Source organism: Clupea harengus, chromosome 22 (assembly GCF_900700415.2).
Source record: "Clupea harengus chromosome 22, Ch_v2.0.2, whole genome shotgun sequence".
Lineage (NCBI taxonomy): Eukaryota > Metazoa > Chordata > Actinopteri > Clupeiformes > Clupeidae > Clupea > Clupea harengus.
The window spans coordinates 2,584,139-2,605,822 of record NC_045173.1 but is presented as its reverse complement, the minus strand read 5'-3'; the positions used below and the strand labels follow the sequence as shown (position 1 = coordinate 2,605,822).

Genomic DNA, 21,684 nt, shown 5'->3' with positions numbered 1-21,684 from the left:
TTTAGATACTCTTACATTACCTCGCCACCAACCCCCGGAAATGGTATCGTTTGCACTCTCTCCCGCCTAGTTGGTTCTCTGTTGCACTGCTTCGTGTGGGCCGAAGGCGGCGCTGCAGTCCCATGTTCAAGGGACACTGAAACGCCGCTGAGAGGAGAGCTTTTGTGCTGAAACTAAAAACCAACCCTGAACCTGACACATGAATTAAAACAATTCCTGCGTAAGGTAAATATTGCAAATATCTGTGAATCTGAGTGCTAGGGCATATATCGATATCATGCAGGTTTTCGGAAACTAGTTGTTGGATGAGAGCTATCTTTTTGTATTTACTGAGATGTTGAAAATCCTTGTGGGCAACTTCGTGGGGAGGGAGGGCGATGAGCCACTGCTGCTGGAACCTCTTGATTTCCAGAGCCGCTGGGGAAGCAATGGGCTGTCTACAAAGCTGAACTTTAAACTAACAAGTAAATTTAGCCACATTTTGTCATACATAAAGTTTACTTACTTTCGAGCTACTGTCATGGAGAAGTACATTTTTTCCATCTGTTATTCATCGGTTTAATAGGAGCGCGTGTTTTATGTTTTTTATTTCTTTAAAGTGACAGTGTAATCGGGATCTTTTGAACAGTTCGAGGCCTAGCCTAACTGAAATGGCTAGGCCGTAGTTGTGGAAAGGCTAGCTAGCATGCCGTACCATACAGTGTTTGAGCTAACGTGTGCTACACAGCTCTCAGCTACCCCAACGCGGGTTTGCCATATTTTGTTTATTCGTAATTACACGTGTAGATTGAATTGCATGAGAGAACTGTAGACGCCGATTTGTGGTGCACCTACGCCCACATAAAGCTCATCTTTTTAGGATAAGATAAATGCTTATGAAAAGAACGCAGCGGATAACATTACTAGCTTTGTGATTACCATTAGCCAGCTAGCTAGCCTCATCCTGATGTTTTTATTTTGGAATTTCTTTTGACACTGTTTCAACCAATTCTGTTGAAGTGAACGAGATACTTACTTATTTTTACAGACTTAAATAGCTTCAGAAAGCGATCGGGCTTTTCATAAAGGCTTTAAAACGATATTTTGGAAAAGTGCGGCAGATTCCCTTTGCTGAACTTTTGTTTTCCGACCCATAGAGGCCAGTAGAGGATCGTGTGGATAAATAGCTGTATGAGCATGGAGTTCCCGCAACAACAGAAGCCGGCGGGGGACGGCAAAATCATCTATCCTCCGGGGGTGAAGGATATCACTGACAAAATCAGCAACGATGAAGTGGTTAAACGGTTAAAGGTAAAGCCCAAACTACATTTTCGTCAGTCCACGTTTCATTAACCTGCTGTCCTAACCATGTGTCATGGCCCAATCTAGTTTGATTCCATTTCAGACAACTTTAGTGTCCAACCTCCTTACATACAGCATGTACGTATTTGTTACTTATTGTAATATAGTCAGCTGCTGTTAACATATCAGGTGACTGCTGCAGCTGTCTAGGAGAGCGGGGTGTGTTTGAATGTCCACTTTGCATTAGATCACTGTCCTGAGTGAGTCCCAGCTCTCACCTCTGGCACACACCTGTAGGGAAGGCTAGCAACCTGATTATGTATCGATTCTCTTTCAAATGCTGGGATTGACATTCTTGAAAGCTAATGGCCTAAATGTGTATTTTTGTTGTTGCTTTCCACAGTGCTCCCACTTTAAACAGTCACTGTATAGGGTTAAGTGTGCCATTGCATATAAGAGTTATGAGAGTGACAGATTAAAAGGAGCTTGTGTTATATATACAAGGATTTATTTACTGTCTTAAGTGCCCTCCATTATTTTAAATGAAGCTTAGGCTATTGCCTTTCAGTTGCTATCTTAAGTGAGCCATCACTTGCATAACCTGAATCCAAATATACATTCCCACCCACTCTCCTTTAACCATCCCTAGTTACATCCTTTTTTTCTAACAGTGATATTAGGAAAATTGGTCTGCCCCTGACACAAACCGATACTTTGTTACTAACAACTCACAAAACATCTGTCAAGAGAAATCCGATTGGAAAGTTCAGTATAGCCATTCACGAATCCTTGCAGGAAATTGAAGGATCTGATCTGAATTGAGCAGCATTTAGGATTTACCAATACAGCAAGAAATCTTTCTTTCTTATGGGCAATGTCATGTGTTATTCAATTCAAAGTTACACATGTAAAGCTGCTGCCGCTGAATACTAAGCCTGCGGTTGTGTTTATATAGGTCTGTGAAATGTATGGATGGCTCAGAGCATGTATGGATGAAATGGCCACAGTCAAATATTGACAGGATAACCATTCAGGTCTTCACTGATTTGATGGATCTGTGGGGAGCTTCACTGAATGACCCCTGATCTGTGTACATGTACAGTACACATAGTCTTGGGCTCAAAATGGGCATTTGATTCACAGAGTCCTGATTCAGGTTGACTCTGCTTTGGCTAATAGTTGTCATGACAACAATGAGATTGAGTGTGGAAGTTTCGCTTAGAATGTTGTGGCAGGGTGACATATTAAAATGATTAAAGTACTTACGATTGAGCCCATGCTGTAATTAAAATGATGCAGTAATATAAAATGGTATGCTGTACACTAAAACTCATTTAAAAGGGCATCACACTTAATATACTTTTTTATACTTTTACCTTTCAGAAGTGTTGATTTTTCAGCAGACATCTAGAGCCTAAGGGAGGTCTAGGTCTGCATTTTTATCAGTATTTCCACTCCCTGGAAAATGAACCGATGACCTTGGTCTTCGTACTGGTGCTTTGCTTTTAACACTTGCACTATAGTGGCAGAGGAATATTTTTTGAAAGTGTGTTTGTATCTTGCAACTTTAGGCTTGAAGATGTTTGTTTCAGTGGCCAATACTGAGGATTATTCTCAAAAGAAGTCATTGTTTTAACAGCACAATTAAAGGTGCAGTCCACAATTCTAATCCAATACAATTTTGTCAAATTCAGCGAATTCTTCCTCCCGGTACTCTAGCTGTCCGTGTGCGCGCTTAAAAAAACTATACTCTGGTGTTTGTACACAGTCCTAGGTCTTTAAATGGGAAACAAAGTGGCTCGGACCGGATAATACACTGTTCTAGCCTATCAATATTGTTGCTTCAGGAGCACTGAAGGGAGGGCTGTATTTGATTGGATGTTGAGTTCAAATATCAACAATCTCTTTCCAGAATCAGCAACTAAAGTAGCTAAACTTGATGTAACTCTAAGGAGATGTGTCTCATATCACAAATAGGCCTCACCAAGGGTTCACCAATATTCTACACACATTCACTGAAGAAAGGCATAGATCAAGTTCAAGGTTTTGCGCTATTGATACCTCCCTGTCACACAGCTGAACAGGAAATAGATTCCAAGCTATTTAGTTATGCCCATATTATTGTTTTTTCATTCATTGGACACCAAAGATTGTAAAACTGCGTTGACCAGGAAGTGAGAGTAGGCCTCTGTGTAAACCATGGCCGCTGTGATGCAGCTCCACTGCCTGCCGTGTGACGAGAGGGAGATGAGGAAGTGGAATGGTGTGGTTGTGTGAGCGAGCGAGCGAGCGCTCAGCCTCCTGGTGCGGTTGAAATGGAAGTTGAGGGATACAGCGGTGGCCTTGAACTGATAGGACGGTGCAGAGGAAATGCCATAGTGCGGCATTGGACTCTCGTAGTTCGAGAAAACACAGCGTTAGTTTCTCGCACGGGAGCAAATATTTGTGGAAATTGCCCTCATGTAGTGGATCTGGGCCACTTTTTATATTTTGAGCTGATGTGGCTTCATTTGCTGATTGTGTGAGAGAATATTACTGGCACGCCAGCGCTGTGTTTGCCGTGGTGATATCTGTGGGCACGCCAGCGCTGTGTTTGCCGTGGTGATATCTGTGGGCACGCCAGCGCTGTGTTTGCCGTGGTGATATCTGTGGGCACGCCAGCGCTGTGTTTGCCGTGGTGATATCTGTGGGCACGCCAGCGCTGTGTTTGCCGTGGTGATATCTGTGGGCATGCCGGAGGGCTTCATGTGCATGCTGAAGGTCAGGAGCAGGCCATGTTAACACTCCTACCCAAAGGAGACGCACGCCATGTTAATACTCCTACCCAAAGGAGACGCACGCCATGCGCCATGTTAATACTGCTACCCAAAGGAGACGCACGCCATGTTAATACTCCTACCCAAAGGAGACGCACGCCATGTTAACACTCCTACCCAAAGGAGACGCACGCCATGTTAACACTCCTAACCAAAGGAGACGCACGCCATGTTAATACTCCTACCCAAAGGAGACGCACGCCATGTTAACACTGCTACCCAAAGGAGACGCACGCCATGTTAATACTCCTACCCAAAGGAGACGCACGCCATGCGCCATGTTAACACTCCTAACCAAAGGAGACGCACGCCATGTTAATACTCCTACCCAAAGGAGACGCAGGCCATCGGTACATGCAACATATTGAAGGGAAAGACAGAGCATTTGTAAACCATGCTGGTGTGTGTTAACAAGTTTAGAAACACACAAAGAGATCGAAGAGCAGAAATCCATGAATCTCGTATCAAAACCTAGTTATTTGCTTTTGGAAATCTCTAACTTGAAGAATTGTCTGTTTGAAACACACAAGCATACCACTAATGAAAGCAAAAGTAGTCTTATCTCAAAAAATTAATGCCTAGTAATCCATGTAAGCCTAATCTGTCCGTTTAAAACAGCCTACCTCATTTCTGCCTACACTTTCATGATGCAGTGTGAGGGTTGTATTTAAGTGCTGTTATCTCAAATGTAATCTTATCTCTGCAGCTGAATTTGCACGCAGTAACTTTCCAAAAATACTTGTGTAAGGACAGGTTTGTCCACAGCATTTTCCTCATTTGTCAGAGTGCACAATTGTGTTAGGTTAATAAAGAGTTAAGGACAGAGAATGGAAAACTGGTGCATTGGTACAATATTTGGTTTGTGTTTGGAGTTAACACATAAACCTGATCTTAGTTAGTAGTTGGGAGAACAGACACTTTTATTATTGCTGTAGTGCTTTGCCACATGTGACAATGTAGGCTATACTATATGGTTGTACAATCTATTTGAAACTGTCTGTCTGTGGTTAATGAAGGCTGGAAAGCAACGGCAGCACAGGTGCTACCTTTGATGTGGTGGTAGAACTCGTCTGATAACGGCATTCTTGTATGGGATAGGTAATAGCCTAGAGTGTGCCTTGAAATCCACTCAAGATTGCATTCAAAAAAGTTGAACAGGGCTCATGCACGGAGTGCTCTCCTTCTCTCCCAAGTTGCCGGGCTGGGTGAGTGTCAGAGAGTCAGAGTAGAGTAGAGTATCATGCTCTGCTGAACGCCAGGATGCCAGAATGCCAGAATGCCCATCCCCCTCTCCCTGCACTTATCCACTCTGCAGAGCTGTGCTCACAGGCAGAGGCAGAGCAGGCCAGGACTCTCCAGGGTCCTAAAGGCAGTAGGTGTTTAGGTTGTGAACGTGTATGTGGGCATGAAAATGATTAAACCACCAAATCATTCAACCCCCTCTAGACAAGTAAGTGCAAGATATACACGAGTTGCTTGAGTGGCATTTTTGAATGTAATTTAATAAAAACAATTATAATCTATAATTTGCTTTCCCATTTGATCAATAAAGTAAAACTGTCAAGATACAATAGCCCGTAGTACAAAGCTCATCTGGTTATGGGAGGTAGTAGGAAAAGCAGGATTAACTCATTTCCCCGTTAACCGCCATAAAAAAATGCCAGGGCTTTCAAGCAGTACAAATTTTAGAGAGGAATAAAAATCACTTTTTTTGGTTGTTCATACTACTCATTAAGCCTTATGTATAGCACTGCTCTGTATAACCTGAAGTAGTACTCCCAAGATAGGGCTGGCAAGATCCAAAATGAAAGTGGTGTGTAACGTCAAAGCTTTTTATCTCAAGAATTGGCAACTGGGAGCAGTTTCAAATCCCATTAGGATTACTTAACCCCAGTGGGATCTCTAAATGACGAGCCACTTTACAAAGATACCATAACATTGACTGTGGGTCAGATGACCTAACTAAATATCTCTTTTGTTGCAGGTAATGTGACTAACACTTTTACAGAAGAAAAAAAAACATATTGCCTAGCGCTTGGTGCCGTACTTCCATCCCACATGTATTTAGTGTTTCCCTCGTGGTCAGGACAGACTGGTTTGGATGTTGTGTGGGTTAGGGGCATTGCTAATGCACTTCAAGCTGCTCTGATCATTTCCATGTCATTTTCATTGGAGTAAAAACTGTCAGGACCAGGTAAACCAAATGGTACGTTATCAACCCAGTAGGCACACAAACTCAAATGTGTTTACCCCCCACCACACACATTTCTGCTTTGGGCTACACTGTGTTGGGCAACAACAACAAAAAAGTCACACACTGGATCTAGTTGAGCAATCTTCATCTAGCTAACCACAGACAGTCACAGCCGCATTTCAAATGACAGTTTATTGTTTTTGTCATCAAAAATACCTTCCCCCTATCTCTCTAGGCCCGTTATGAGGGATACTAAAATTCAGCTTTTACAGTACAACAGAAGTAGGTACACCCCTGTGAAATATCACTTCAATGTGAAATGATTTGAAAAGTGTAGTTGAACAGTAGGGAATTTGCTATAAAGTACAATAATAATTTTGGAGTTACTACATTACAAATACAGGTCACGCAGTAGGAACGCAATGCAACAAAAGTGAGATTACAAGACTTTCTATGTCCACCTTCATTTTTGATGACGGACTCAATCTTCCTCGGCATGAAGGATACCAGTGTTGCACAAATGTCTGGAGAGATGTTCTGTCATTCTTTAGAGACAATTCTTTTTGGCTGCTCTTTGCTGGATGGGTTGTGTTGCTCTAGCTTTGTCTTTAAAATAGCCCAAAGGTGTTTTTATTGGATTCAAGTCAGGTGACATAGTTGGCCAGGTCATAGTTTTGACTTTTTTTCTTCTATAGAATCTCTTCATTTTGGCCGTGTGCTTTGGATAGGGATCATGCTGAAATACTCCTATTCTGCCAAGCTTCTAGAGACTGGTAGTCATCTTGGCAGTCAGTATTTTGGTGTGGCTTCAGGCATTCATGGTGCCATCTATAAATGTCATCTGCCCAACACCCTTTGTTCTTCTGCAGCACCATCATCAGCCCACTTCCCCTTCCGCGCTTCAGTGTCGAGACTACGCATGCATTGTGGTAGTCCTGACCAGGTTCACACTAAACATGCTGGACCCCATCCAAGCTAAATACATTTATCTCGGTCTCATCTGACCGAAGAGGTGGTTCCAATAATCAGGCTTTTTTTTTTTTCCATGTTCTTGCAGTTTGTGCCAAAGCGCAAGCAAGTTTTTTTTTTCCCTTGGACGCCATCCATAGAAGTTGGTGTTACGCAATGTCTTTTGTACTGTCTGAGTTGTTACTGAAACCCCAATTTCCAATTTTCAGAGCTAGATTGTGCAAGTAGTGCACTGTCCGTGGCGTCATCTTAAGAGGACAGCCACTGCGATTAGTGGTACTCTGATTAGTGGTACGAGGGCTTGTTCAGTACCTCCTGATTACTGCTGCAACTGGGTTTTCAACTGATCTTTAGTTGGTCACTGACCTTCCTGTATCCTTTTGCATCTTTGTGAAGTCTCACGATCAGATTGTTCAATTCCTCTGGCAATTCTTTCTCACGTGGAGCCATACTGCAGACATGCAGATAGATAGCCCACAGGTCCAAAATTCAGAACATTCTGAGAAATGTTCACAGGGCATTTTATAACCATGTTCATGCCATTAGGTTCATTGGAAACCACAGGTGTACTCAATGTTGTTGCATTAAATTACTAATTTGAGGCCTACGTTTTCAATATAGTTTTTCTGAAGTATTTGTAAAGTATTTACTTGTCAACTTATAATACAGCTATTGAGAGGTGAAACAATTTTGAATCTTTTAACATTTAAGTGATTTTGCACAGGGGTGAACTCACTTCTGTTGTACACTGCAATTGGTGTGATGGTTTTTCTGAATTTTGGCTATTTTGAACCAAAGATCCAGCAAAAATCCCAATCACTTCCCTGTCCTGCCTTCAGCAATACTCTCTCACTTTCCTGTCCTGCCTTCAGCAATACGCTCTCACTTTCCTGTCCTGCCTTCAGCAATACGCTCTCACTTTCCTGTCCTGCCTTCAGCAATACGCTCTCACTTTCCTGTCCTGCCTTCAGCAATACTCTCTCACTTTCCTGTCCTGCCTTCATGAATTGACCAGTCGTACCCAGGAGGAGCTGGTGTTGGTCCAGTCTTTGGTTCCAACCAGCAGCACCACACCTGATTCCACTAATACCAGAAGAAGCCCTAAGAATGCTGATTGAAAGGCAAAAGTGCAGGGAAGGCATGCATACCCATATTCAGCTAAATAATTACACTGCCAAAAATAGCTACAGGTAGGTTAGTGACCTACCCTGACAGTTTCAAGTGTTATAGGCTGAATATGTGCGCGGGGGAGGGGGCGTGGCAGCGGCGGTTAGTGACCTAACCTGACAATTTCACAGTTTCAAGTGTTATACGCTGAATATGTGCGCGGGGGGAGGGGGCGTGGCGGAGGTTACAAACATGGGGAAAAAACGGGGGGGGTACGTAGCTGGAGATTGAATGTCTGAAGGGGTACGGGACTGTAAAAAGTTTGGGAACCACTGCCCTAATCCATACAGGCCATTCTTCAGAGAGAGAGAGAGAGAGAGAGAGAGAAAGAAAGAAAACAAAATTGTTAATAGTCTAGAAACATCAACAGACCTTAGAAGACTTCACTTCTTTAATTTCAACAACAAGGTCAAATTAATAGGAATACTTTAACAGAATTCTATTGGGACCATTTTGGAATGCCCACCTTCCTCCTAATCTTCAACCAGTTGAGATGCTGCGATGAAAATGGTTTAATGATCAGCATGATGTTTTTGAGGTTCTTGCTGCTGCTGCTGGGGATTTTGCCATTTCACTATTTAAAAGGTTCTGATATGATGTATGATGAGGTTCTGATATGATGTATGATGATGAGGTTCTGATATGATGTATGATGATGAGGTTCTGATATGATGTATGATGAGGTTCTGATATGATGTATGATGATGAGGTTCTGATATGATGTATGATGATGAGGTTCTGATATGATGTATGATGAGGTTCTGATATGATGTATGATGAGGTTCTGATATGATGTATGATGGAATCTGATGTCATGTGGTCTGCTTCTGCTCTGATAGATGGTGGTGAAGACGTACATGGACATGGACCAGGACTCCGAGGAGGACAAACAGCAGTACCTGGGGTTGGCGTTGCATCTGGCTTCTGAGTTCTTCCTGAGGAATCCCAACAAAGACGTGCGGCTGCTTGTGGCCTGCTGCCTCGCCGACATCTTCCGCATCTATGCTCCCGAGGCACCATACACCTCACACGACAAACTCAAGGTTCACACACACACATTCATTCATGCATTCATGTTACAGTGACGTTTTATCACAGGTCCGGCTGTACTAATCTAGTGTTCTTTTGTTCAGGATATTTTTCTATTCATCACGAGACAGTTGAAAGGGCTGGAGGACACCAAGAGCGCCCAGTTCAATCGCTACTTCTACCTGCTGGAGGTAAGCACACAACCATAAACATATGGCTTATTTTACTGATATTGTCATTACACTTCTGCTGCAGGTGTTAATCCTGCCTGATTTACCACTGTTGTACTGTAAAATCTGTCACTGGTGAATAAAAAAAAAAAAAATGAAACAGAAGGTGTGAGAAAGAAGAGTAAGATTGTCTGTCCTCTCTAGTCAGTGTTGTTCTCTAATTCAGTTTATGAAAACAAATGTTGACCTTTGCAGAACCTGGCATGGGTGAAGTCCTATAATATCTGTTTCGAGCTTGAGGACTGCAACGAGATCTTCATTCAGCTCTTCAAAACCCTCTGCTCTGTTATCAAGTAAGAGCCATTACGCGCCCCTCTTGTAGGTTCAAACCTCGCCATTCCATACTGTCCACTAACACTCAAATCAGTCTACTTTTACTTGTTGTTAATATGCCAACGGCCAGTGAGTGTACATTTATATTATGCTCTCTCTGTGTGTGTGTGTGTGTGTGTGTGTGTGTGTGTGTGTGTGTGTGTGTGTGTGTGTGTGTGTGTGTGTGTGTGTGTGTGTGTGTGTGTGTGTGTGTGTTACAGTAACAGCCATAATCAGAAGGTGCAGATGCATATGTTGGATTTGATGAGTTCCATCATCATGGAGGGGGATGGAGTCACTCAAGAGCTGCTGGACACCATTCTCATCAACCTCATACCGGCCCACAAGGTGACCACTCACACCACTTGCCACATACATACCACTTAACCAATAAACAGCCACTCACTGCTCACTGAACTCATTGACCGCTTACCAGTCCACAAACCTTCTCCACACTCCTCACAGCAAATGTCTGAGAACATTTGCCAATTTCAACAACTTTATACAGCCTGTTTGTTATTTTCTTTGAGGTAGATTTCAAAGCTGCCATTGTAATATGTTGTAGAGGTCGCACAGTTAATCCCGGGATACATAATGATTAGTTGCATTCTGCTGACTAGATAAAGTCATTGTGGTTTCTGGAAAAGTAGGGATGATTTCTCTGATCTAACCAGTTCCCCCTGTCTGTCTGTCTGTCTGATTGCAGAACTTGAATAAGCAGGCGTACGATTTGGCTAAAGCTTTGCTGAGGAGAACTGTGCAGACCATTGAAACGTGCATCGCCAATGTAAGTGCTCAACTCTGCCAACAGTATTATCCCTTAAATCATGTATAGTCCCGCAACATCCTGGAACCCCCATTGACCACCCTGCTCCCTGCTCTCCTCCCCTTCTCTCCAGTTCTTTAATCAGGTCCTGGTGATGGGGAAGTCCTCAGTGAGTGACCTCTCAGAGCACGTGTTTGATCTCATCCAGGAGCTGTTTGCCATCGACCCGCTGCTGCTGGTGTCAGTCATGCCCCAGCTGGAGTTCAAACTCAAGGTGCAGCAGACACACAAGCACCCACACACTCATGCATACAGGCATACCAGGTCTAATGGCACTCTAACAAGGGCTGAGCGGGAAAAAATTGATATTTCGTCAAGAATGGTGTCCTATCGCAAATGCCTAAAATAGAATGTGCTTTCATTGTCCATTGTCGAATATTGAATCCTTTTAGTTTGATGAGCAGAGCAAAACGTATTAGTAAAAGCAACACAGATCTTGAATTTCCCACTGAAGTTCTCATTTGCAGTGAAAGTATCATTAATGGCAATAGAGGGATTCTTTTTAAATGAACCAAAACAGTTAACATCACCTCAGTAAAGGCTCTGAAGAGGATAGAAGTCTGTAAAAGCATGATTTGATTGTTTGTTTGTTTGTTTGTTTGTTTGTTTGTTTGTGTAGAGTAATGATGGTGAGGAGCGGTTGGCAGTGGTCAGGCTGTTGGCCAAACTCTTTGGTGTGAAGGACTCTGAGCTGGCCACCCAAAACCGGCCCCTCTGGCAGTGCTTTCTGGGAAGGTATGAGGACACGGCCCCAGCCCTATCTCTGCTTGGGCTGAGATGCACTGGAGAGAGAGAGAGTTCACTGAATATGATTGTGAACCTGGAGAGTTTAATGATTGTGTTTTCTATATGGAGATAACTAGTGTGTGAGTGTGTAATAACATTATAAAATACATTTTCAGGTTTAATGACATTCACGTCCCTGTGAGACTGGAGTGTGTGAAGTTTGCCAGCCACTGCCTGATGAACCATCCTGACTTGGCAAAAGACCTTACAGGTATGCTTTGTGTTTGTGTTTGTGTTTATGTGCGCCTGCATGTGTGTGTGTGTGTGTGTGCATTTGTGTGCTCTTTCTGGTTTCACACATTAATGTACGTGTTGTCTGTGTGACATGGCAGATTTCCTTAAAGTGCGGTCACATGACCCAGAAGAGGCCATCCGCCACGATGTTATTGTCACCATCATCAACGCTGGCAAGAAGGACCTGAACCTGGTGAATGACCAGCTGCTGGGCTTTGTCAGGGAGAGGACACTGGACAAGAGGGTGAGGAGAAAGGAATTCCTATGAATTAATAAATACTTAAGTCATTAATATTGTCACTGTTGCTGTATCCACATCCATTTTCTTGAAAAGTTTCCTGTGTAATTGTGTTTCAGTGGCGTGTGCGTAAGGAGGCTATGATGGGTCTTGCTCAGCTCTTTAAGAAGTACTGCCTACATCACGAGGCCGGGAAAGAATGTGCTCAGAAGATCAGCTGGATCAAAGACAAGCTCCTGCACATCTACTACCAGAACAGCATCGATGACAAGTAAGCGTGAACGCATTAATAGCTTACACGTTCATGTTCTGCGCCAAACAGACTCACACTTCATTTGTACTCGCTAGTTCCTAGTATTAAGGTCAAACACGGCAAGTGTACATACATGCACAGGTCAATCAAGTCAAGTAGACAGCCTATCATTTAGATGTACCAGCACAGTAGCATCATAGTTATATAAACATTTACATACTCACCACATTGGTATACGAACCTACATCCACAGTCGCCATAATAATTAATACCTCATTCACACAGACACAATGACCATGTAACTCACTTTTTCCTAAAACTGCCCTCTCTCTTTCTGTGTGTGGTAGGCTGCTGGTGGAGAAGATCTTCGCTCAGTACATGGTTCCTCACAGTCTTGAGACCGAGGAGAAAATGAAGTGTCTTTATTACCTCTACGCCTGCCTGGACACCAACGCAGTCAAGTACTCTATCCCCAACTCCTCTCATAGTATTTGTGGCGCTACTGAGATGTTCTGTGAACTCGTTTTTAAGCACCATCTTCTCCTCTCTCAATGATGAACTCTTTGTCTGTTTCTCTCTCCGCCCGGTCCCTTCAGGGCTCTGAATGAGATGTGGAAGTGCCAGAACATGCTCCGGGGGCTGGTGAGGGAGCTGCTGGACCTACACAAACTCCCCGCGGTGAGAAACACACACACACACACACACACACACACACACACACATCTCTAACACCTCCATGCGTCCACACTAATACATGGATATGGAGGCACCCTAAGAATGCAACGTGGCATGTGTTTGGAATGCAAGTATGGAGTGAATAATATGTTTGTGTATCTGCAGTCTGAACCCAACAACGTTGCCATGTTTGGAAAGCTGATGACCGTTGCCAGTAAGTGGATCTAAACATTCTCAAAACATGGTAGTTGAAAGTGAAGGGTCTCTCACTACTTTCTGAAAGTAGTTCATGTTTTGATTGGGTGTGTGTGTGTGTGTGTCTGCAGAGAACCTGCCAGACCCAGGCAAGGCTCAGGACTTCATGAAGAAGTTTAACCAGGTCCTGGGGGAGGATGAGAAGCTGCGTGTGCAGCTGGAGCAGCTTATCAGCCCCACGTGCTCCTGCAAGCAGGCCGAGATCTGTGTGGTGAGTCTGATCACAACACCTCACACACACACTCCCACTCTCTCTACAGTCCTCTGAGACACTCTCTCCCACACACTCTTCTGCCATCATTGCACATTATTAGGATATAAGTGGGAAATTCATCCTCTGTGTTTCTGTGTTATGTTGTATTTGTGAAAAGATTGGCTTGGAACAGACTTCTTTGCTGGACCCATTCTTCTGTATTACTTATTACTGTATATACTTATTTGTATATACAGAGTTGTGTGAGCAGTTGTGGCATAAAAGCACTGAAGTATGTGTTAATGTGTGTATGTATGTATGTTTGTATGTATGTATGCAGAGAGAGATTACAAGGAAGTTGACATTCCCTAAGCAGCCCACCAACCCCTTCTTGGAAATGGTCAAGTTCCTGCTGGAGAGGATTGCACCTGTACATATAGATTCGGAGGCCATCAGGTGCGTGTGTGTTTTTTTTATTTCACAAACAGTAGATGAGCGTGTCATGGTGAATGGGAAGAGATTGTATAACAGTTGGTCTCTGTGAGTGAGACCCCTAGCGTTGGTGTGGGGGAACTGCAGCCTGTAATTGACCATTATGTCTATGTGTGCAGTTCTCTGGTGAAACTGTTGAATAAATCCATCGATGGGACAGCCGATGATGAAGAGGAAGGAGTCACTCCCGACACAGCCATCCGCTCTGGCCTGGAGCTGCTCAAGGTGTGTGGGCTGCTTTATCTGAGTTTATAAGGTCCAGCATAGTCAGCCCACTTTGCCTCATTTGGAAGGTATAAACTACCTCTGCCACCTACCAAGCTTCCTGGATGTAATGGAGTCTCAGTTATGCTGGTTTGACACCATCAGGCTGTTGACACTTACATAACGTAATGGGTCAAGGCACATTTTTCCATTTCACTCCGGATCTCAATATCAGTCAGGTCTTTTGTTGTGTACTTCTCTGTTTTGAATTTTTTTTTTTCTCTTTCTGACGTTCCTAGGTTCTGTCGTTCACTCACCCCACCTCCTTCCACTCGAGTGAGACCTATGAGTCACTCCTCCAGTGTCTGAAGATGGAGGACGACAAAGTGGCGGAGGCAGCCATCCAGATCTTCAGAAACACAGGACACAAGATTGAGACGGAGCTCCCACAGATTCGCTCGTAGGTTAAACACATCCAATCTGCAGAGTAGGAGACGGGGGGCCCTAATGTCATTGATGGGCAACGATAAGGAGACGGGGGGGCCCTGATGTAATTGATTGACAGTGTGCCTGAACTAAAGCTATGGTGTAGTCTGTGTGTGGGGGGGGGCACTGCACTGACCCACCCATGTTTGCACCTTGCACAAATGTACTCTTCATGGGCCCTAACCTTTATTCAAATTCAAACTTCAGAAGTGATCAGAAATCTGATACATTTTGTCTTTTCTCATTCTGTGTGTGTGTGTGTGTGTGTGTGTGTGTGTGTGTGTGTGTGTGTAGAACTCTGATCCCCATCCTGCACCAGAAGGCGAAGCGTGGCACCCCACACCAGGCCAAGCAGGCGGTTCACTGCATCCACGCCATCTTCCACAATAAGGAGGTGCAGCTGGCTCAGATATTCGAGGTAGATACACATTTACTCCTGATGATCGTCTACCTTCAGGCTCACATACACAGAGATAACACGTGCCATGAACATTAAGGCGTCATGCTGTCCTCCTCTGACTGCTCTAAACTCCTTCTCCCCACCACTCCACTCCACCCCACTCCAGCCTCTGTCCCGCAGTCTGAACGCTGACGTGCCAGAGCAGCTGATCACTCCTCTGGTGTCGCTGGGTCACATCTCCATGCTGGCCCCAGATCAGTTCGCCTCGCCCATGAAGTCGATCGTCGCCAACTTCATTGTCAAGGACCTGCTTATGAATGACAGAGTAAGGAGCGCAGGAACAGAACAGAACAAACACAATAGACGTCTGAGCAAGCAATTGGACAGAGAAAAATCAGTCGGGTCTTTTCTTCTAACAAAGCCTGAATGATTTTCCACTTCTGTTTGTGTGACCGAAGAATTGCTTTGTTGTGCTCAGCCTTGTCATTCTTTCAAGAGGGATGCATATCAGGGTTTTCTTTGCAGTCTCGTCTAAAAATAGTAACCATTTTCATAAGTTTAAATCTATTTAAATGAATATGATGATGCGACTGCGTAATGACTTGCGTCATGTCTGTGTTTCAGTCGTCAGGTAACCGGAATGGCAAACTTTGGACCACAGATGAGGAGGTGTCTCCTGAAGTGCTCGCTAAAGTAAGTAGTAAAGTAAAGTAAGAGATGGGGGATAAAAGAGGTGTTGTTGAGGAGGTTTTATACCTTTTACAATGAGCCATTTCAATGTAACTGAGTGTGTTTGTGTGTGTGTGTTTGAATGTAGGTGCAGGCCATAAAGCTTTTGGTGCGCTGGTTACTGGGCATGAAAAACAACCAGTCCAAGTCTGCTAATTCAACACTGAGACTACTGTCAGCTATGCTGGTCAGCGAAGGAGACCTGACAGAGCAGAAGAAGATCAGGTCAGAACTCTGCAAATACAGTGTGTGTGTGTGTGTGTGTGTGTGTGTGTGTGTGTGTGTGTGTGTGTGTGTGTGTGTGTGTGTGTGTGTGTGTGTTGAAGACGGGAGTGGAGTGTGACTGAGGCCTTGGTGTGTTGTGTGTGTGTGTGTGTGGTGTGTGTTGAAGACGGGAGTGGAGTGTGACTGAGGCCTTGGTGTGTTGTGTGTGTGTGTGTGTGTGTGTGTGTGTGTGTGTGTGTGTTGAAGACGGGAGTGGAGTGTGACTGAGGCCTTGGTGTGTTGTGTGTGTGTGTGTGTGTGTGTGTGGTGTGTGTTGAAGACGGGAGTGGAGTGTGACTGAGGCCTTGGTGTGTTGTGTGTGTGTGTGGTGTGTGTTGAAGACGGGAGTGGAGTGTGACTGAGGCCTTGGTGTGTTGTGTGTGTGTGTGTGTGTGTGTGTGTGTGTGTTGAAGACGGGAGTGGAGTGTGACTGAGGCCTTGGTGTGTTGAAGACGGGAGTGCTTGGGACGGGCTTGTGTAGCGGCCGTGGAGATCTCGTGCAGGAGATAGTTACTGTAGCCTGCATGGAGAATACCAAAACAAATTCCTAGTATCTGTATACATGGCGAAATGAATTGAATTGAATTGAATTGAGTGTGACTGAGGCCTTGGTGTGTTGTGTGTGTGTGTGTGTGTGTTTTCAGTAAATCAGACATGTCCAGGCTGAGGTTGTCTGCTGGATGTGCCATAATGAAGTTGGCGCAGGAGCCCTGTTACCATGACATCATCACCCCAGAACAGTTCCAGCTCTGTGGGCTTGTCCTGAACGTGAGTGCCCCCTGCGTCCCTGCACCCACACGCATGAATGCACACTCACACTCACACCTGCGCTAAACACTCTACACCTTTATCCTGTCCTTCTGTCTCTATAGGATGAGTGTTACCAGGTGAGGCAGATCTTTGCCCAGAAGCTGCATCTGGCCTTGGTGAAGTTGTCCTTGCCACTGGAGTACCTGGCCGTGTTCGCCCTTTGTGCAAAAGACCCAGTCAAGGAGCGTCGCGCCCACGCCCGCCAGTGCTTGCTCAAGAACATCAGCGTCCGCAGAGAGTTCATCAAACAGAACCAGGTGGCACAAGGTCAGTTCACCCCAGCAGATGGAACTCTCTGATCCCTCTTTGTTGTTCTCTGAGACTCAAACAAAAACACTCAGACTGAGCAGTGAAGGGCAGACAAAACAACGACCAAACAGTCTGATGAGAGTGAATACTGTTGGTTCATCTTTGTAGACTACATCTAGCCTTTCTTTTCTGATACAATTTACCACGTGTAGGTTGTGGCCACATATTGGTCACTGTGGACGAGTTAAGACGATTCGCACATTTCTTTTGTCAGGTCCCAGTATAGTTGTCTGCAAATACATCCGACTCGGTCAACCACTCTGTCTGCTCAATATGACATGAGCTGACTTGAATGCATAGACATACACAAAGACATAGCAATATCTAAAAAGTAACTCTTGAAATGACTTGCATCAGTCAGGTTGACATGACATTAGATCAGAGTCAAAACTTCAGTTAGTGGAAACGACACTATGAGTTGATTGGCCTTTAAACAGAGAGGTGACCCCAGAAGGCTTAGGTACGGACAGAAACCATGCTGACCATTTTGCTTCTGTTTGTCTTCCCTCCAGATAAGTTAATGTCCCTCCTTCCTGAGTACGTGGTTCCCTTCATGATCCATCTGCTGGCACACGACCCAGACTTCACCAAACCACAGGACTTTGAACAGCTCATAGCCATCAAAGAGTAAGCCTATTTGCTTGCGGATCTTTTGCTAAACATGTCCATGAGAAATGAAATGAACTGAGTGTGTGTCTGTGTGTGGGGGGCTTAGGTGCTTGTGGTTTATGCTGGAGGTGCTGATGGTGAAGAACGAGAACAACAGTCACGCCTTCCTCAGGAAGATGGTGGAGAACATCAAACAGACTAAGGACGCCCAGTCCCCCGAGGACCCCAAAACCAACGAGGTTTCTCTCTCCCTCTCTCTCTCTCACACATTCATATAAACAGACAAATTAATGAATATCATGAATCATACCGTACAACCCCCCAAAATGGTGGTATCACTTACGACTCCAGAAACAACCACATTTAATTGTGGTTGTACATGATACATGGCAGCGGGCACACACACACACACGAACAGCCAGTATATTGAGCTGTAATAGTGTTTCATGTCAGAACAGGTTGCCAGTTTATTTGTGTAACAGAAAGTCATTCACATCCTGTTGACCTTTATTTCTGTGTTTTTTTTTTTTTACAGAAGTTGTACATTGTGTGCGATGTGGCTCTGTTTGTTATTGTGAATAAGAGCACCTCCTGTCATTTGGATTGTCCCAAAGACCCGATCCTTCAGACCAAATTTTACATCACACAAGACAAGGTAAAGTGACTTGTTGAACTTGTAACACAAGTATGCGTTCTGTTTGTGCTTTGTGTTATTTTTGGATGCTGGGAGTGTTATATTTTGGATGGTGGTTTACACGGCCATAACAATTCTTGCGCCCATCAAATACACATTCTTTAGAATCCTTCGAATCCTTGTGTTTGGAGTTGACATCGGGGCGCATGTAATACGACGAGATCAAGGCTCTGCTGGTTTCCTGCATTGCTGTGTTGTTGATTGTAGTTGTTTAGTTGTCGAAGTCAGCTCCATGGACCAGTGGCATGTTGAAGAGTGAAGGTGATGTGTTGTCAGAGTCCGACCTGAAACCCTAAGACATTCGAGTTCCATTGAGATCACTTCACCTTTCATGACGGCATATGCATGGGATTTTCAGTCAGTCTGTTCAGTGCTTATTCTCTCTTTCTCTCTCTCTCTCTCTCTGTTTTTGCAGGACTTTGTCAACGATAAGGACTACCTCTCCCCTGAAGCCAGGACGGTTCTCCTCACAGGAAAGGTACACACGTTTTACAGTCAGATTCATGCCCAGGGTTCATGCCCTTGGCTCTGTAGAGCGCTTCCAGACGATAATTGTTTTGCCGCTATATAAATGGAATTGGAATTGGGGGGAAAAAAATGTAATTCCTTGTGTGCTCTCGCAAAAACACTCCCTCGCAGTCATTCGCACGCTCACTCTTCTTCTCCTTGCCTTGTAGCCGAAGCCTGTTCCAGTTCTCGGTGCGGTTAATAAGCCCCTAACGGTTCCTGGACGACGGCCATATACCAAAAGCACCCCAATAGATACAGGAAACAACAACAGCCCCAACACCCCACCGACCACACCAGCCTCCAAGAACAGGTACATTAAAATCACATTCCACTAGTGTGTCAACATTCTATGCACATTTGTATATATATGCATAGAGTCATATATTTGCACTTTTAACAAGGATCGTGATGGCTCTGTTTCTCCCATGAAGGGACACAGTGGCTGTAGCATCTGTGACCGGAGCAAGAGAAAATGAAGAAAACCCTGTAATAGTGGTTGAAGAGGTCAAAAAGAAGGTGAGTAAGGTGTGTGTGTGTGTGTGTGTGTGTGTGTGTGTGTGTGTGTGTGTGTGTGTGTGTGTGTGTGTGTGTGTCTGTGTGTCTGTGTGTGTGTGAGAAGCTGTAGTGACACCAAAATTCATTAAGGCTACACTTGGTTTGTTCGTATTGATCTAAGAGAACCTTCAACAGTATTTTCAGTTGATATCAATACTTCATGCCCAGGAACTCTAGGTAGCCAAGAGATATAGCTGTAGATATACAGTACACTCTCCCAGGTCCATTACACGCCTGCCATTCTGCATCACCACTATACATTCTCTGCAAAGAACTGTCCGTGTCATTTTTCCATATATAGAAACTATAGGGTACATTTTTAATGTGAGAGCCCAGCTAGTTGTCCCCTGGAGTGTGTGTGTGTGTGTGTGTGTGTGTGTGTGTGTGTGTCTGCAGAGCCCTGTGATTGTGCTGAGTGTGTGAGACTCTAGTCAGGTGCTGTGAAATGTGAGGAGACTGGAGCAGTCAGGGACATTCCTCTTGTACAGCCTCTATTTAACCTATACGCCACCCGCACTAAGGCAGGGGGCTGTAATGGCAGTGGCTTTAGATAGGCACAGTGCTGAGATGAAGAGCGTCTTAAAGAGGGCAGCTCATACTTCAGGGGGCTCACAAAAGGATCTTCCTCGTCACTGGAACGGTAATGACTAAAAGAATACGCTGAATATCAGAGCAGCCATTAGAAGTGTCATCACCCACTCCTCAATAGTGTCCCTGTGCTGGGGCAGTTCCACTCTTCTGATTCTGTCCCGTCTTCCACAGGACGACTCCCAGACTGAGAACATCGCCACCTCCAACCCCCCAGCAGCGACCCCACCCCCTGTGAAGCGCGGACGAGGAAGGCCTCCCAAGAACTTGGCGAGCTCAGCAGCGGTGACCCCTGACAAAGAGGGAGGGCCACCAACTACTGGAGGTGGCAGGGGCAGGAAAAGAACGGCACCAGCTCAGGCCCTCACCTCCACGGCAGCTACTGAGCCAAACAGTGCCAAGATACCAAAACAGGACGAAGCCAAGAAGGCTGGGACACAGAGACAGATAGACCTGCAGAGGTGAGCTTGGCTGACGCCGTCGAGGAATTAACAATCATAAAATGAACAGTTTGTTTTGGACGTCAGCATTACTGCATGACACCACAAATCTTCTTAATACCCTCTTAATATGTCATACCATGTGAATCAGATTTTGGGCATCGCTCAGATGTCAGTTCAAATGTGTCCCCTCGTGTGAAATCATTGAAAGTCAAGTGATCTCTCTTTTCTGTCTTTCAGGTAAAGGAGGGGGCCTGATGAAGTTTTCACCTGTACAGAAATGACCTGCCTTCCCCCAGACTCCAGCTCTTCTCATGCATAACCCCCATCTCACACACACGTACACACACGCACACACACACACACACACACAGGCGTGCACTCACACACACACACACACAGACACTGCCCACTAGAGGTGAATGATGAAAGCTGAAGTGTGTTTGTGTTTAGTTTTCTTTTCTCTGTTGTTTTTAAACTTGGGCAGTTTTAAACTGAGAATTGCCAGCAATTAAATCATGCAGATTTTCCACACTTTACTGCCTTTCTCTGTCCCCATTTGTTGTATCTCTCTTTTGTGTGTGTGTGTGAGTGTGAGTGTGATGGGGGGGAGGGTATGCGTGGTGTGAGTGGCCTCAAACGCAAGTTCTCAGGTCTCTTGCTCCTTGAGTGAGAGCTAAATATGTCGTGGACAAAATTTGTCAGATGAGCAGGCAGAGAAATGCTTCCCTGTCTCCCTCTCTCCATCATGCCTTTGCCTTTAACCACTTCACAAAAGGATTGTCTTCAAATCCAAAATCATCAAACAAATTTTCATACTGTATCAATAGGGATCTGTCAACTCGGTATACTGCAGGGGTGATGGGGAACGTTGGAAGGTTTTTATGTTGGAAATCATGTTTATTCCATTTTTTTAAGTCTTAAGATTTAGATATCAACCCTTTGTTTTGCATCCTTGATTCCCAATGCCATTGATTTTTTTTTTGTGTGTGTGTGTGTAGATGTGCACGATTTGAACATATTTAATTTGTTGGTTTTTTTTTTGACAGGAAATAAATGCTTTTAGAGGTATAGTTGTCCTGAGTTCACTGCGTTTCTGAAAAACTATTTATTCCAATTTCCTAGTATACAATTTG

General features: G+C 44.5%; 1 protein-coding gene across 3 annotated transcripts; it reads left to right on the top strand.

The window, feature by feature from the left end:
* Positions 1–54: 54 nt before the first annotated feature.
* Positions 55–21,619, top strand: pds5a (PDS5 cohesin associated factor A). Of its 3 annotated transcripts, none has more exons than XM_012831791.3 (33): positions 55–225; positions 1,137–1,290; positions 9,267–9,470; positions 9,561–9,647; positions 9,882–9,979; positions 10,220–10,346; positions 10,705–10,785; positions 10,898–11,038; positions 11,444–11,559; positions 11,727–11,821; positions 11,943–12,088; positions 12,202–12,353; positions 12,683–12,796; positions 12,932–13,013; positions 13,176–13,224; positions 13,337–13,476; positions 13,799–13,914; positions 14,070–14,175; positions 14,454–14,614; positions 14,935–15,058; positions 15,207–15,365; positions 15,665–15,733; positions 15,858–15,994; positions 16,678–16,801; positions 16,906–17,110; positions 17,665–17,779; positions 17,868–18,000; positions 18,297–18,416; positions 18,871–18,933; positions 19,133–19,275; positions 19,397–19,481; positions 20,283–20,569; positions 20,789–21,619. In XM_012831791.3, exons 2-33 carry the CDS (start codon positions 1,171–1,173, stop codon positions 20,790–20,792), a joined length of 3,903 nt encoding a protein of 1,300 aa, XP_012687245.1. In that variant the 5' UTR covers positions 55–225; positions 1,137–1,170; the 3' UTR covers positions 20,793–21,619. The 3 variants fall into 3 exon arrangements, with proteins under 3 accessions (XP_012687245.1, XP_012687246.1, XP_031415106.1); XM_012831792.3 differs by lacking the exon at positions 55–225 and adding an exon at positions 278–464; XM_031559246.2 differs by lacking the exon at positions 55–225 and adding an exon at positions 726–748.
* Positions 21,620–21,684: the final 65 nt, after the last annotated feature.

Excerpts from the sequence above, each read along its gene's own strand:
- pds5a (XM_012831791.3), top strand. The coding sequence starts at position 1,171 with ATGAGCATGGAGTTCCCGCAACAACAGAAGCCGGCGGGGGACGGCAAA. Across the intron at positions 9,648-9,881 it reads GCTACTTCTACCTGCTGGAG|AACCTGGCATGGGTGAAGTC; the intron begins GTAAGCACACAA and ends TGACCTTTGCAG. Across the intron at positions 12,089-12,201 it reads AGAGGACACTGGACAAGAGG|TGGCGTGTGCGTAAGGAGGC; the intron begins GTGAGGAGAAAG and ends ATTGTGTTTCAG.